A 16,534-nucleotide genomic window follows, 5' to 3' on the forward strand; every position below is an offset into this window, starting at 1 on the left:
TGTGAGTGGGGGTTACTCTTCGTTGCAGTGGGTGGGCTTCTCATTGCGGTGGCTTCTCTTGTTGCGGAGCATGGGCTCTAGAGCGCAGGCTCAGCAGTTGTGGCGCACAGGCTTAGTTGCTCCGCGGCATGTGGGATCTTCCCAGACCAGGGCTCCAACCTGTGTCCCCTGCATCGGCAGGCGGATTCTTAACCACTGCGCCACCAGGGAAGCCTCAGCCCTGGTGTGATTTTTAATAGCATCCTCTTTCACTCTCAAAACGTCCATTACTACTACACAATAAATTATTTTGTCACCTTACTAATAATGTGATATTCTGGAACACTCTACTAAAGATATCCATATTCAAACCTTAGAGAATAGAGGCAGGATGTGTTTGAAATGCCTTTCCTCACTGGCCCATCAGGGGCCCAGACATACCTTGAAGATACTGAGAAAATTCTATTTGTATTTCATATGTATTCCTGCTAGGCCTAGAATAGCTTTTTTTCCTCCTCCACTCCTACTAGCCAAATCCTATGTAGGCCAAGCTATAAACCTACCTTCTTCCTAAAACGTTTCTTCACTCCTCTCTAAAATGTACCCAGGCCTCTCCCTCCTCTGAACTTCAAAGGTCATTATATATATTCTGTACCATACAACCTACCAAATATGGTATTGTATTATTTTCTATTTGTTTCAAGTACTTAAGACACCAACTCAATTTGACTGTAAACTGGATAGGAGCAAGTAGCAAGCTTTATGTTTCTCTTCTGTCACTTTCAGACTTACCACAATTCCTGGCTTGTCGTATGCATTCAATAACTCTTAACATCAGGCTTGCAATTCCCCCTGCTTTTCTTCACAGCCAAGAGCAATGAATTTTGGAGTTAGAAAGACTTGAGTTCACAATGCAACCCTGCAACTTATTAGCTACATAATACTGGGAAGTTTACCTAATCTCTGCTAGAAATAACACTAGAACCTAGTTTATATGATTATTGTGAGACTTAAAATAAATCAGATGATGCATGTGCTAAGCACATGGTGAGCACTTGGTATGCGGACCCTATCATCATCATTGTACCGTCATTCCTAGAGCAAAAGCATCCATGAAGCAAAAGACAAGATGGTAATTCTATTCTTTTTTTTTTAATACACAGTTTTCCTACATAGGGTTTGAGTAAATGACTTTCTACTCTACGACCACCGAACAGTTGATTACAGACAGATTATTCTGCATCTAGAGATCAATCTAATCCCAGGTTAATTCAGAGATTTGGAGATAAATTAGATCAAATCTAGGAATATGATTCAGGCCAGAATACTAAAAGCTACCCTTGGTACACCCTTGAATAGAGTGTAATTTCCATACCAATCCAGAAGTAATATGATTAGGGCAGCAGTTCTCAAATTCTATGATCTAAGGGCTCTTCACACTCTTAGAAATTGAGAACACCAAAAGTTTTTGTTTATGAGAGTTATATCTATCTGTATTTATCATATTAGAAATTAAAACTGAGAAACCTTTAAAATATTAACTAATTCATCTTAAAACAATTACATGTTAACATAAAAGTATAGCTTATAAAAAATAACTATATAAAGACAAAAAATTGATGAGTGGCATTATTTTATATTTTTGCACATCTCTTTAATGTCTGGCTTAATAGAAGACAGATGGATTCTCATATCTGTTTCTGCATTTTCTGCAATGATGTGTGATACTGTGATATCACGTGTCATGTGGCCTCTAGCAAACCACTGTGACATGTGAGAGAATGAGGGTGCAACGGCAAAAAACATCGAAGAATTAATATGAAGACAGTTTGACTGGCAGACTCCCTGAAAATGTCTTAGTGATCCCCAGGGATTCTCAGACCATACTCTGAGAACCACTGCACTAAGACTAACCCTCAAGCCACTCCAGTCTATAGGCAAGCTCCCAAGACTGTTCTAATCCAAATCTAGACTGAACTAGGATCAGCCTTTCTGTAATAAAAGGACAAAGTGAAGTCTTATACGCCATTTATCCTTAGGCCTGACTTTTGAAAGACAATATCTAATTAGGAGAATAACTCTCATGTGTTTGGTGGTCTATTGTTGACTATGCCCTTCATCATATTGTCCTTTGAAGACAGAGCAAAGAATTCTATTTTCTATGGGTTTTTTCTTCTTATAACATAGAAGATTTAGAATATTTTAAAGTATGTTTACTGTGAATATAAGTTGTAACAGGGTGATCATACTAACATACATAGCTTTTCCTTTCTTCCTTTTATCAACATTCTAGATATTGAAAAAACTTAACTCACTAATATTTTTGTTTTAGAAAACAGTTTTTCCCATGAGAAATATGTAACTTATGTTTAATATATAGTGGGTTTATTTGTGTTATTGTTAAAACAATAAACTTTTTTTAATTCTCAGTTTTAAGTTCTAATTTTTACTATACCTATAATATTTACTGTATGGATAGATACTTTCTTTGCCCAGAAAAGTTATAACATGAATCAAAATTGCAACCCCACTACATATAACCAACAGTTCACATAGAAAATGAGCGTGGAGAGGGGAGAGGGAGGGCTGGAACTCTGAAGGCAGAATGACTGTGAGTCAGAAGACCCATGCTTTAGTCCTGATTCTTGTACTTATTTTATTAATTATGCGACTTTTCTGAACTTACTCTCCTCAATTGTGAATTGAGAATAGTTCTGCCTTACTGAATTAGTGTGAATTTTAACTATTAAGTGTGAATTCTTTTGAGGCTGCTAAGGCACTAATAATAGAAAATGACATAGGTCCCTACTCCACAGGCATCCCAGTCTGGTGGGAAAGAGACAAGTAAATCAGCAATGACAGAGTGAGATAAGGGGCATAATGGACATAAGCAAAGGGGGCTTGGAGAGTAAAGAGGCTGGACCTCTAAATTAGACTCCCGAGTGGGGAGGTCCCGGAAAGGCTTCTTAGAAGAGGTGACCCTTCAGTATGGAAGAGCAGGAGTCTTAAAAGGAGGAGAAAAGCACAATCCAAGTAATGGGATTAGCATAAACAAAGGGCAAGGAAGGCAGACAAGACACTATGAAGTTGTGGGAGAGGAATAGATCTTAAGGGCCTTTTAAGCCAATTGAATTTTTTCTTCAAAAAGTGTAGTCCCTTAAGGATTTTAAGTCCCAGCTCAAGGGAAAGGCCTCAAAGGGCAGCCCTGGGCTCCCAGGATTAAACAGAGGGAAGACCCGAGGATACAGACAGTGGCAGCCCCAGTGCGAGAACACGGAGGAGGGGCGGAGGGGATACCGGTCATTTCTGGGCACCATAGTTCGCCTTTCCGCCTGAAGCCCGAGGGACCGCCCGCGGAGCGTGACCGGCTACGCAAAGCTCGGGGCAAAGGCCAAGACTGAGGACGCCGCGGTTGAAGCCCACTCCCCTCCAGCCCCTGCCGAGCAGCGTGGAGGGGAGATGCCCATTCTCTTCCACGCCCACGCGGAGCGCCCACCCCAGGCCCCTCGGACCCCGGACCCGCGACCCTCCGACCCGGACTCACCGCTCCCTAGGCCCCGGGCTTCTGCGGTTACCATGGCGACGGCGCACCGGCGCGCGGCAGCGCCACCCCGAGCGCGGCAGCGCCACCCCGAGCGCGGCAGCGCCACCCCGAGCGCGGCAGCGCCACCCCGAGCGCGGCAGCGCCACCCCGAGCGCGGCAGCGCCACCCCGAGCGCGGCAGCGCCACCCCGAGCGCGGCAGCGCCACCCCGAGCGCGGCGGCTCCTGCTGCGCGCAAACGTCAAGGGTACAAGGTGCAGTGAAGCGAGAGGCCAAAGGCGGGGAGGAGTTCGTCAAAATGATTTAAATTGCTGTGTTTGGACGGTGGCGTGCCAGCTTTTTCTTTGTTTTGTAAGTTTTCAGTAATATGGTCCATATTTATATTACAAATTTAAAAAATAAAATTTAAAAATAAGGTGTGGGGCTTCCCTGGTGGCGCAGTGGTTGAGAGTCTGCCTGCCAATGCAGGGGACACGGGTTCGAGCCCTGGTCTGGGAGGATCCCACGTGCCGCGGAGCGGCTGGGCCCGTGAGCCACAACTGCTGAGCCTGCGCGTCTGGAGCCTGTGCTCCGCAACAGGAGAGGCCGTGATGGTGAGGGGCCCGCGCACCGCGATGAGGAGTGGCCCCCGCTTGCCCCGACTGGAGAAAGCCCTCGCACAGAAATGAGGACCCAACACAGCCAAAAATAAATAAATAAATTAAAAATAAGGTGTGTATATTGGTTGCCGGCCAGTCTTAGACGTTTGGCCTTTAAACGAAAGAATTTTCAGGAAATATGAGGATGCATTCTAAAACAACGGAAGATTGTAAATATAAAACGGACAACTTGCTTAATTTTCTAGTCTACTGAAGATCTTTCTCCTATGGTTTACAGTCATTGTCACCAACAAAAGGCGCTTCTTGAGACCTCACAAGCGCCAACTATGGCAGGAGCGGAAGCAGTTTGGAAACTGTGTCTCTTTTGATTCAGGAATTTAAGATCCAAAACAGTCGACCTTTAAAAAGGGGGAAAAGAGTGGAGGTGGGATAGGAGCATCGAAAGAAACCAGTAGAGAAGAGGTAAGCTTACCCAGAAATTATGTAAATGTTCATATCGATCACGGAGCGAAGACCGGGAAGTTTTTGTACTGAAAAGGAAAAAAACCTTCATTTCTTTCATCATCTGTTTCTACAAGGAAATCATTAAGGAAGAGGTACCATTTTAGAGAAACTCCAAACATTTTAGCTGAAGGCTGAATAGCCTAGCTTTAAAGTGAATATTTGGCCTAAGGCCCAAGCAAAATATCACTGTCATAGATCTGAACTTCTGAAATACAAGAGGAATTTTGAAAGAATTTTAAACTGTAGTATTAAAATTTCTTATTCAGATAAGTTGTGGTAATCAGAATTGTAGAGATGACTTTGTAGACAGAGACAGTAGTCTAGAAGCTTTGTCAGCTGCTAGCTTGCTCCGGCAATCACCGATACAGCGTATTTGCTCTACTAAACACTCATTTCCTACTGAAGTTGGTGGAGGAGCAAGACATTTTAGGCATTTCACTTTTAATATGTTCTTTTTCATAGTCTTTGGTTTGGGGAGAGTCTTTTAATGTCTGAATGCAAGATGACTTATGATGCATGACTGTGCATGATTATGTTTTTAATTAATCTTCATTGGTTGTGAAGAATTCCCAAATACAATTGTTTCTTGAAAGTCTTAAATTGAATTAAATAACTAAAAATTAAATAGAGTTCTTAAAGATTACTTTTAGTACTCTGAATGCTAGAAAGGGTGGGAAAACACTAAATAGGTCTGAGAAACCTAAAATCAAAGGGGCCTTGTTCTCTTCTTAACTCCATGTCAGAAACAGCTGCATGATTCATTGGGGCAGACTAGGTTAGAAACAGCCTTACAAAGGAGATTCCTGCCTCCAGTGTGGCCCAGATGCAGCAGATAGACTCCTACGATCACCTCTAACTCCCATGCTCGCCACCCAAAGCTTGGGATAAAGAGCCATTGGATCTGAAGGGGGCAAATGGATGTACAAGAGACATGTTGACAACAACCTGTGGGTACTAACAATGGGGGTCCAGATAAGACAGTGAAGGCCTGATGTACAAATTACTTAAGGAGCAGATGAGGTAAGCACTCTTCAAGCCCCCCTAAAATCAGGTCAGCTCCAAAAAATTATGGTAGAGAGGTTTCCAAATTGATTGAAATTCATTTTTTCCACTCTAGGACAATGGGTCCTCTGATTAGAATTTAAATTATTGGTCTTCCCTGGTGGTGCAGTGGTTAAGAATCTGCCTGCCAATGCAGGGGACACAGGTTTGAGCCCTGGTCCAGGAAGGTCCCACATGCTACAGAGCAGCTAAGCCTGTGCACCACAACTACTGAGCCTGCACTCTAGAGCCCGCAAGCCACAACTACTGAGCCCATGTGCCACAACTACTGAAGCCCACGCACCTAGAGCCCGTGCTCTGCAACAAGAGAAGCCACCACAATGAGAAGCCAGCGCACCACAATGAAGAGTAGCCCCTGCTCACAACTAGAGAAAGCCCGCACGCAGCAATGAAGACCCAACGCAGCCAAAAATAAAAATAAATAAATAAATGTATTTTAAAAAAAGAATTTAAATTATTTTAATTATTATTATATTTCTTAAATTCCATAGTTCATAGACTGAGAATCATGTTCTTTATACAAGTTAATTTCTGGTGAAATAACAGGATAAATTAGTTGAGAAAGTTACTCCAAGGTAACTTAATGTACTATATTAATATTCATATTTCATTAACTAAAAGCCTATCATATGCTGAGTACTATGAAGTGATTCTTATAAATAATCCCTAATCCTCAGAGCAACTCTGTGAAGGTAGTATTATTATTCTTCAAACTGACACTCAGCAAAGTTGGGTCACCTACCTAAGACCACACAGCTAGAAAAGAGCTGAACCAGGGTTTGAACCTAGGTCAGTGTGGTTTAAATTACCACAGGATTGCCACTGGTTAGCTATAAACTAATTATGTATTAGAGGATGCCCATCCAAACTGATAATTTAATTTTTAAATAATCTTTCTTGAGCCATCGTTTTGGCAGTAATTAGAAAATATCAATACCACTCCTGCTGTATGACTAAAGGACTGTTTCTGCATATAGCTAATCTTCACAGCTGAAACTGGAAGGAGAATGTACTGAACATCCATTGTTTCTGCCTGCCCATCCTTCCTCTTCTGGTTACAGCACACAGTTTTCTAGTAGGGGACCCCTTTCACACACTCTCAGCCCAAGTCGTTTGGGTAGGGCCAGTCCCACTCCAGATCAAGTCCCAGCCAAGCAGTGTTTTCTACACCCCTGATAACAGTGATTAGGTCAGGAAAAAGCATGGAACACAGATCAGTGTAATCAAAGCTAATCCTGAATTTTTGCCAGAGCAGTAGGTAAATAGGCATTCTTTTTTCAGCAGGGGTTGATGAGAGAAGGTCAGCCTGAATTGCCAGTAACCATCTTGCCACTATATGGAGAGAGTTTGACAGAGCAACGAAAGAGCCAAGAAATGAATCCTGAGGCCATTCCTTGAGCCCTGGAGCTAGAAATACCCAAAGCCATTTTTTACCCCCCTTTTTCAATTGTGTAAGTCAATAAATTACTTTTTTCTAATTCAAACAAAGATTGGATTTTTGTTACTTGTAACATCAGTGTCCCATAATATGGAGGGGGGGAATATATAGGATGGCTTTATTTTAGAAACATGCTATCCCTAGGGGTAAATACCTGAAATTTGCGAAGGATAATATTGCAGTTACGAGTTTCACTTAGAACAACCGTGCTTGAATATTATTGGTTAGTTGATCAATGTTAACCTGGAGGCAGGTTTCTAGTAAAATGCCCTAATATTCTGTCACCCTCTCCATTTCACCATCTCTGAGTTAGTGACAAATATAACTATATAAGGCATACTTATCAGATGACCCAAGGCTTGGAATAATAAATAATATGAGAGAGGATGGCAGAGTGAAAATCCAAACTCAAAAGATAACTAGAAATTCAACAGGCAAAGGAGTAGAAAAAGGCAACCCAAAAGAAATGTAAAAATGCACGAGGCACAAAATAAACAGCAAAGTGCATTAGTGAATACCTAAGTAGGTTGAAGTAGCAGGAGACTATGTGGTTGGGAGAGAGGCAAGAGACGTAGTTAGGGAGATTAGACGAGGTCAGACAGCAATGGGGAGAATGGTTTGGAGAGGATAAGACTGCAGGCATAAAGAGGAGCCAAGGCTGGCTCCCAGGTTTCTATCTTGTGTGACCAGGTGGTTTGTGGCTTGTGGTTTCCTAAATAAGAGAGATTTTGAAGAAGGGCTGGGTCAGAATCAGGATAATGAGTTCAGTCTTAGAAAAGGTAGAAATATCAGTGTGCCTGATATCAGTTACTGTATATTTGAATCCAAAGCTTAGTAGACAAGACCAGGATATAAATATAGATTTGGGAGTCATTGGAGTATAAATGTTATCAAAAACCTGAAAAGAAGATGAAGTCATCCAAGATGAGTGAATGAAAGAACAGAGGGCTGAGGACAGAGCCCTGGGGAGCAATTACATAGAAGTAAGCAGAGGAAGATAGGGAAAGAATGATCTGAGAATGAACAGACCCAGATGAGTGTGACAACATAGAAGCCAAGGAAATAGTTTCAAAAAAGACTGAAAAAATGACAATGGAATTTGACACTTAGGAGTAACCTTTGTGGGATCAGTTTTAGTGAAGGGTGGTAGGCAAAATCAAGATTTCAGTGGACTGAGGAATGAATGAGAGAGGTCAGGAAGTAGAACCACTAAGTTTTTTTTCTTTTTTTAAAGGCTTTTTTTTTGGACTCTCTAAATGCAAGAAATATCTTTATTTTTAATGTAAGATAATTTTGGCATTTGTCAGATACAACATCAGGGTCATCAATTTAACAACTATAATTGGAAATGAAGTGCTGGCTGTAAATATACACTACTCTTTTGAGAAGTTTGACTAAGATGTGGAAGGAGGAGATTGCCCAGAAGTTAAAGGAAGACACGGTGTTAAGGGAGATGTCTTGGCAGCGGGAGGATCACAGAAGCCTGGGTGTATCTATAGGATGATAGCAAGGAACTAGTAGAAAGAGAAGATTAAGAAAGGAGATAACAGGTGAAGTAAGATCCTAAAGGAAATTAGAGGGAAAAGGGTTAAGGTATAGATGGGAGGGTTGGCCTCAGCGAGGAGGAACGTGGCTTGGTCCTCTAATTCTGAAATAGAAAAGGTAGCAGTGGTGTGGATACAGATAATTCTTCTGGACTGTGGTATTGGAAGTTAAAGAAACCAAGCCTGATGGCCTTGAACAAAGTATGCTTAAACTGAGGGAGGAAGGGATGAGTGAGGGGCTTGAAGATTTGGCAAAATAAAGTTTAAAAATGTTGATGGCATTGAAGAGGTGAATGAGGTTGGAGACCATGAATTTTAGTGACCCCCAACCTGCAGAGTCAAGTGCTTTTCTCCAGCAACGCTCAGACATCCAGCTTGATCTGAAGTGGGTGTGACAGAAGGACAAAGGTGCATGAGGATAAAAAGTTCTGGTGAGAAAATGAACAGTAAAGGATTAACCTTGTCCAAAGAAAAGTTGGCCCTTTCCCCCCAGCTTCTTGGAGGTAACCTCTAAACCCTTGGTATGTCCTGCCTGTCTTTGTTTACCTGGAGGCCTTGGACCATGCTGCATAGTCTGTGCTAATAATGTGCTTTATGGTGGGGCCATGGGTCATGCAGCATCAGCTCGGCCTCTCGAGCCATCTCTAACATCCGCAATGCAATCAGTGAGCCCAGTTTTGTATTGGAATCTCCTACCATCAATCTGGTCTACAGAGAGCCACTACTGAACTTATTAGTGATTCTGGGTTCCCATCTCTCTAGCACCTTCCTTATTACTTTGGTAAATGGTGTATCCTCTGGTCTGTCCCATGGAATATTATTGCCTGGTGAGTTTTCCAGGCTTACATATTTAGTACATATATCCATTTTAGCATGCTCACTTCTTTGAACTTTTTAATCCCTTGTTCTACTGCCTTCTATGGCAATTCAGGCATCTTTACCTCATTTAGTATGGGCCATCACTATCCATATGTATGAAACCATTCTGACAGCATGTTTACACCATGTCCTGAGATCCTTGCCAGGTTGTTAAATCCTGTATCCCAGGAGAGTGCTTCCAAATTAATTAAACTCCCTTACTCAACTCTGTATTCTATCCCTCTTGATCCAGCACTCTCAGAATTCAGTCCCATGTGTATTCACGCACATCCTGAACTCCTAGGATATAGTCCCTTTTACTCCATCATCATGTGTACCCTCCTGGATCCTGACCACCTTAACGTATAGTCCCTTTCCTTCATCATCAGGTCCATCACATCCCCAGTTAGTGACTTAACTCTAGTTACTCTATTGGCCTGGAAGGTAGAGCTGACCCCGAAAGGGCTCGAGTTGTCCTGCAGAAAGGAGGAGGACTAGCCCTAGGGAGGTGGGAGTCATTTCCTTGGCTCAAAGTGTTCACGGACCTTTGGGAGTTAAATATTTTAGGTGCATGAACCCAGATATCCCCATTCCATATGTCAAGGTCCCACTTTTTCCTAATTAGCACCACGTCCTTGGCATACCAGACTTGCCAATATTGAGAGTTTAAGCTCCTTTGAGGCTCTGCTACTCTTATGATTAAGCCCTGGACCTGGTCCTCAGCTATTCCTGCTCTCCAGTTGCAGAAGATGAGAGCTTCTATATTTGTTACCAGGGAAATCCTTTAGCTTTCATGTTTAGTTTTTAATAACCAATTAATCACTCTCAGTATTTCATTAAATAGCATCAAATAAGCTTAGCAACATCCACCCATATTTCTTCTATATATCTCTAACACCTGATACACTGTACCCACTAGAATATTTCCTCCCCACCAGTTTGCTAATAGTGAAAGTTTTTAACATATGCACTGCAATTGCGTCAGGGACTATTTGTACACTTTCTACTAGAAGTGATGATATCTTCTGCCAGCCTGGCAGCAGGTGATCCAACACCACTATCTTAGTGACTGCTTCTTGACCCACTCTTGGCATTCCTGGAACCAACTGTCATAGTTGAGTGACCCAGGAAGCATATGCTGAGATGGAGTTTGCATGCAGGAAATTTATTAGGGAGTGCTCTTGAGAGCAACACCTGGAAAGAAAGGTAAGGAAACAGGGCACAAGGAGAATCTGGGCTGCAATATGGTCTCAACAAAGGTTGATTCAGACCATCTGGGGAACTCTGAAGTTGGGTGGCCCTTCAGAGCTGTCCCAAGATGGGGCAAAGGAGCTGTACCTTGTGCCCCTGCGTCAACCAGTTACTGGCTGCAGGCTGCCCCAGGAAGGGAGTGAGACCTTGGGCAGGAAGCCCCTCTCTTCCACCAAGGTGCTTCCCACAAAGGGCTGCCAGCTGAGATCTCTCTGCCACTAGCACTTCTAGTGGCTGGTGGATCATGTCCCTCATTCCCCAAAAGATGTCTGACTGGTGCATTACAGGATTCACCATATGCCACCAATTTGTTTGGCCCATTTGTTTTTCAATATTCAGGTATTGCTTTTTTCTCTTTTGATTAAATTTTGTTTAAAAATTGTTAAAGATATTTAAATAAAATGCCTTTAATTTTATTGAAATAAAAAATAAATGTTATTTAATAATATATAATAATAAAATAAATTTTTATTTAAATAAAATTAAATTTAAAAATCTATTTTTATTATAAAATAAAATTTATAATAAATGAAAGTGTAACTTGCTTAAATGAATTTTTAGTTATTAAGAACATTTAATAAATAAAAATATAGAATTGAATACTTTCAGAGAAATCTGGCTTCCATCTCTAATTCCTCTACCCTGTTCCCTCCTTTCCCCTCTAGCTAACCATTTTTATTAATTCTCAGTTTATCTTTCCATTGTTTTTTAAAAAATAAGTAAATACACATATATACACTCACACATATTTCTACCCCTTTTAAAATCAAAGTTAGCATATTGTAAACACTGTTCACTTAGGTTTTGTTACTTAATAATATATCCTGAAGATCATGCTGCAGTAAGTATACAGAGATTGTCCTCACTTCTTTTTTTAGCTGCATAATCCTCATTATGTGGATATCCCATTGCTCGTTCAATCAGTCCCCTATTGAGAAGCCTTGGAGTTGTTTCAATTCTTTTGCTCCCACAAAGAATCCTGCAGTTAATAGCCTGGTGCATAATTTTTTTTAATTTTCGCAAGTGTTTCCTTGGGATAGTGAGTTTGCTGGGTCAGAGGTAAATGCAAATATAATTTTGCTAAATCTTGCCAAATCCCCCTCCATAGAAGTTCAATCATTTTGCACACACACTAGCCATGAATGAGAATGCCTTTTTCCCCACAGTCATGCCAACAAAGCATGTTGTCCAATTCTGGATTTTTGCCTACCTGTTATGTCTTAGTATAGCTATAATTTGCATTTATCTTATTATGAATAAGACTGAATATATTTTCAAGTGTTTAAGGGCCATTTCTATTTCTGTGAACTGCTTGTCCATATATTGCCCAAGTATCTGTATTATTTGGTTTTTTTCTCCATTTTTTAGAGCCATGGATGTAGTACATTATGAGTCCTATATTGCAAATATGTTTTTCCTAATTGTCATTTTCTTACTTCATTTGTAACATTTTTTCCATGGAAATTTTTTTTATGCAGTCAAATTTATCTTTTTGCCTCTAGATTTTGAATCACAGGGAAGTTTTCCTCCACACTTAATTTAAAAAATTCATCTGTGTTTTCCTGTACTATTTTTATACTTTCATTATTTGCATTTAAACTTCTGATACATTTGGTTGTTGTGGGATAGAAAGACCCAGCTCCTTTATTCCAACTTGTGAAAACTCTGAGGGGCCATCCCTGCTTCTAAGCGTCCCATAGTGTCTTCAGAGGCCTTTGTTGAGACTGCACTGGGGTTCAACTCCTTATATGGAATGCATTCAATTTTACCTTTTTCCATAGTTGTATAGCATCATTTATGCAACAGTCCATATATTCCCCACTGATTTGAGATATCATCTTTATCACACGCTAAATTTCCATGTGTTCCTAGGTCTATTTCTGGATTTTCTACCCTGCTTTATTCATCTGTCTGTTCATACACCAAAATCACAGTTTTAACTATAGAGGTTTAGAACATGTTGTAATAATATGTTAGGGCTAGCCCTCCCCTTTGCTCTTTCTACTTTTAGACTATTTCTGGGTATTCTCATTTGTCTATTCTTCCATATGAACTTTATAATCAACTTATCTAGCTCTGTCAAAACTCTGATATTGATTTACTTGGATTGCATTAAATTTATAAATTAATTTATGGAGCACTGGCATCTCTATGAAACTGAGTCTTCTTCTCCAGTAACATAGGATGTCTTTCTCTTTGCTCAAGCCTACTTTTGTTTCTTTCAGGAGTGTCTTATGGCTTTCCTCATATAGGTTTCATATAACTATAATGACCCTGGAATGAGAGTTGTAAAGAATTCAGATTCCATCTTATAGATGAGAAAACTGAGGACCAGAATGACCAAGTGATCGATTGAGGTCACAGAGTTAGCACTAGGACTCAGGTCTCCTGGCTCTCATCATGGTGCTCTCCACCCTATAATTCTATGGATGCATCTAGGCAACTAGGAAAATGCTCTTTCATTGTCTGATTTGTGCTCATTCCTCCTGTTATGTTCCTGAACTTTCCAAAGCACTTTCCCATTTCACCAGCTTTGTCTCACACTGCTCTCTCCAGTGAACTCTTGCCAAGATGTCCTTGCCTCTCTGGCTTTCGTGTCTTTGTCTAGAACACTCCTCCCTCCATTCAAACTCTGTCACCTAGTAACTCCCATCATCCTTTGTATTCCTACGTAAGAGTCACTCCCTCAGGGAAATCTTTTGTGCTACTTACCTATTGCTGCATAACAAGTTACCCAAAATTTAGTAACTAAAAACACAAACATTTATTATCTCACAATTTTTGTGTATCAGGAATCCAGGCATGGCTTAGCTGGATGCTTCTGCCTCAAGGTCTCTCATGAAGTTGCAGTCAGGCTATCGACAAAGTCTGAAATCTCATCTGAAATCTCAACTGGGAAAAGATTTGCTTCCAACCTCACTCACGGTGCTGATGGCAGGATTCAGTTCCTCATGAGCTATTGGATTGAGGGCTTCAGTTCCTCACTGACTGTTGGCCAGAGGTCTCTCTCTCTTCATTGCCATGAGGACCTCTCCATAGGGCATCTCACAATATGGCAGCTGACTTCCGTCAGAACAAGGAAGTGAGAGAAGACATCCACAACAGAAGCCACAGTCCTTTTGTAACTAATCCTGGAAGTAACATTCCATCACTTTTAGTATATTCTATTTGTCAGTTACTAGATACAGCTCACAGTCAAAGAAGGAAGTTGCACAAGGGCATGAATACCATGAGGCAGAGAACATTGGGGGCTATTATGGACTAATTTGTGCCCCGCCACCTCCCAATTCACATGTTGAAGCTCTAAGTCTCAATGTGACTGCATTTGAAGATAAGGCCTATAAGGATGTGGGACACAGAAACCAAATCAGCTGGCACCTTGATCGTGGACCTCCCAGCTTCCAAAACTGTTGTTTAAGCCACCCAGTCTGTGGTATTTTGTCGTGGCAGCCTGAACCAAGACAGGAGCCATCTTAGAGATTGTCCATCTCACTGCCCCTGATCCTCCAGACCAGATCTGGGCTCCCTACTATATATCTTCTTTAGCATGATAGAGGTCTCTTTCAGACAATTATCCCAATAGTGATTAAACAATTAATTGTGTAATTCATGGTTTCATTTTAGAACCCCTGTCTCCTCAAGAATGAAATTCCATAAAACAAGGAACCTTGTGAGTCTTATTTACTGCTAAACCTTGGGTCCAAGCACAATATTTTTTAAAAAATTTATTTATTTATGTATTTATTTTTGGGTGTGTTGGGTCTTCGTTTCTGTGCGAGGGCTTTCTCTAGTTGCGGCAAGCGGGGGCCACTCTTCATCGCGGTGTGCGGGCCTCTCACTATCGTGGCCTCTCTTGTTGCGGAGCACAGTCTCCAGACGCGCAGGCTCAGTAGTTGTGGCTCACGGGCCCAGTTGCTCCGCGGCATGTGGGATCTTTCCAGACCAGGGCTCGAACCCGTGTCCCCTGCATTAGGCAGGCAGATTCTCAACCACTGCGCCACCAGGGAAGCCCCCATCTTTCATTTTTTAAGAACCATTTTTATCTCTTAATTATCTCATAGTCATTTCATCCTCTTCTGTGAGTCACTGAGCTTTCCCTTAAATTTTTCATTTAAAAATCTAGGTAATTGCATTTGTCGAACATCTATGATGTTCCAGGGACTTCCTAAGTACTTCACATGTATCACGACATTTATTCTTCATAAGTCGAGACAGCACATCATCATTAACTTTCTTCTTGGACCAGGATAAGACATGACCTTGATTAGGTATTATTTGGGGCATGTATATTCTGGTGTTTAAAATATACATTTTTTGATAGCATTGAAAGGGTTCCACCTGGCAGAAGTTTGAGCACACTCTAAACACTATTAGGTGTATTTCCTAAGTAGATTCTTCAGTGATTATTGTGATTTTTTTCTTTATTAATGAAGCTTTTTCATAGTTTTTACAATGGTATGGTTTATTTTTCATGTATATATATGTGTGTGTGTGTGTCTGTATACACACACACACATATTTAAATACATATAAATATGTACAGATTCTCATGTGAATTCTCTACTCAACACGGAGATCTTAATTGTGCATGAGGCCTTTGCCTTAGGATTTGCATTTAAATGGGCTCCGTCGAACTGCAATGTACAGGAGAAAATTTCTCACACATCCTATGTTGGTAAGGTTATGATTCCATACCTACTTTACTGTGACTAACAGGATGGCTCACAGTGCATTATGAAAAACATACAAAAAAAACAGAATTAACCCAGTTCTTTTAGGAATTCTCCTTCACTTTTATGTATAGAAAAGTCTGCATGGGTGGCTCCTCCTTGAGCCTTGAGGGAATCTGATATATCCAAGTAAGTAAATTCTCTAAATTTAATGTCTCAGATCATGATCAGCTACTCAGGATTATACAAATCCCTGTGGCTCTAACCCAGGGCTATAATCAGATGTATCATGATGTCATGAAAAACTCAGATTTGTAGCTGTCCTTGGCAAAGAATTTCTCACTCTTACTCTGTATCTGCAGTCTTGAGAAACGGGTATCTGACTAAAACTCATCTAAGGGGATTTACTATGTTTTTCCTCAGAAATATGCTCACAGCATGCTTAGAGTTCTACTTTTTTTAAATCTTCTATTTCCTCACATCTGGGAATAGCTCTAAAGTCTGCCTCCATTTTTATGGACCTCAGTTTCCAGTTACCTTATAAGCCATTAATAATTAGTTTAAATGGTACCCATTTGTAAGTGGTTAGTGTTGCTTAAATGTTAGATTGCTTCTCTACCACAAAATAAACCCATTTTGTGAGATAACTTTGCTTTTCCTTAGCTAATGACTTATTCATCATATGACTGGAGGGTTAGTAGGAGGCAGGGAACAGATTTCAAATTCTAAACTAAATTAGGTCACTTTCTCCTTAATGAAAGCAATGGGACTCTGGAGACAATCACATCACATGTCTTCACTCTACTCAGTTCTCTCTGGTGACCTAAATGGGAAGGAAATCCAAAAAAGAGGGGATATATGTATACGTATAGCTGATTCACTTTGCTGTACAATAGAAACTAACACAACATTGTAAAGAACTATACTCCATTAAAAATTTTAAAAAAAGAAAAAAAAATAAATGCAGAGGGTTCACAGTATACTGAAGGCATACACAGCACTCAGATTTAGAACCTCTGAATTAGGTGCTGACTAGTCTTATAGATTTTGATAGGCTTTAATTTAATCATGAGTCTAAATTTTATCC

General features: G+C 40.7%; 1 protein-coding gene and 1 long non-coding RNA gene across 5 annotated transcripts in view; one reads left to right on the forward strand and one right to left on the reverse strand.

Annotated features, from left to right (window-relative positions):
- The window catches only part of SLC9C2 (solute carrier family 9 member C2 (putative)), a 168,052-nt gene extending 164,451 nt beyond the window's left edge, over window positions 1-3,601 (reverse strand). The window contains exon 1 of one of the 2 annotated variants that reach the window (XM_036825109.1): window positions 3,524-3,579. In XM_036825109.1, the coding sequence (XP_036681004.1) occupies window positions 3,524-3,557 (34 nt within the window). In that variant the 5' untranslated portion in view covers window positions 3,558-3,579. Of the gene's footprint in view, window positions 1-3,523 lie in introns of both variants that reach the window. The other variant, XM_036825113.1, reaches the window with a different exon arrangement.
- A 166-nt stretch (window positions 3,602-3,767) lies between these two features.
- LOC118880026 lies at window positions 3,768-7,114 on the forward strand. Of its 3 annotated transcripts, none has more exons than XR_005016210.1 (3): window positions 3,768-3,872; window positions 4,398-4,582; window positions 6,968-7,114. It is a non-coding gene; the product is annotated as an uncharacterized LOC118880026 (long non-coding RNA). The 3 variants fall into 3 exon arrangements; XR_005016211.1 differs by having other exon boundaries at window positions 6,971-7,114; XR_005016213.1 differs by lacking the exon at window positions 6,968-7,114 and adding an exon at window positions 5,742-5,797.
- The last annotated feature ends 9,420 nt before the right edge of the window (window positions 7,115-16,534 follow it).

This window comes from Balaenoptera musculus, chromosome 1 (assembly GCF_009873245.2).
Source record: "Balaenoptera musculus isolate JJ_BM4_2016_0621 chromosome 1, mBalMus1.pri.v3, whole genome shotgun sequence".
Taxonomy (NCBI): domain Eukaryota; kingdom Metazoa; phylum Chordata; class Mammalia; order Artiodactyla; family Balaenopteridae; genus Balaenoptera; species Balaenoptera musculus.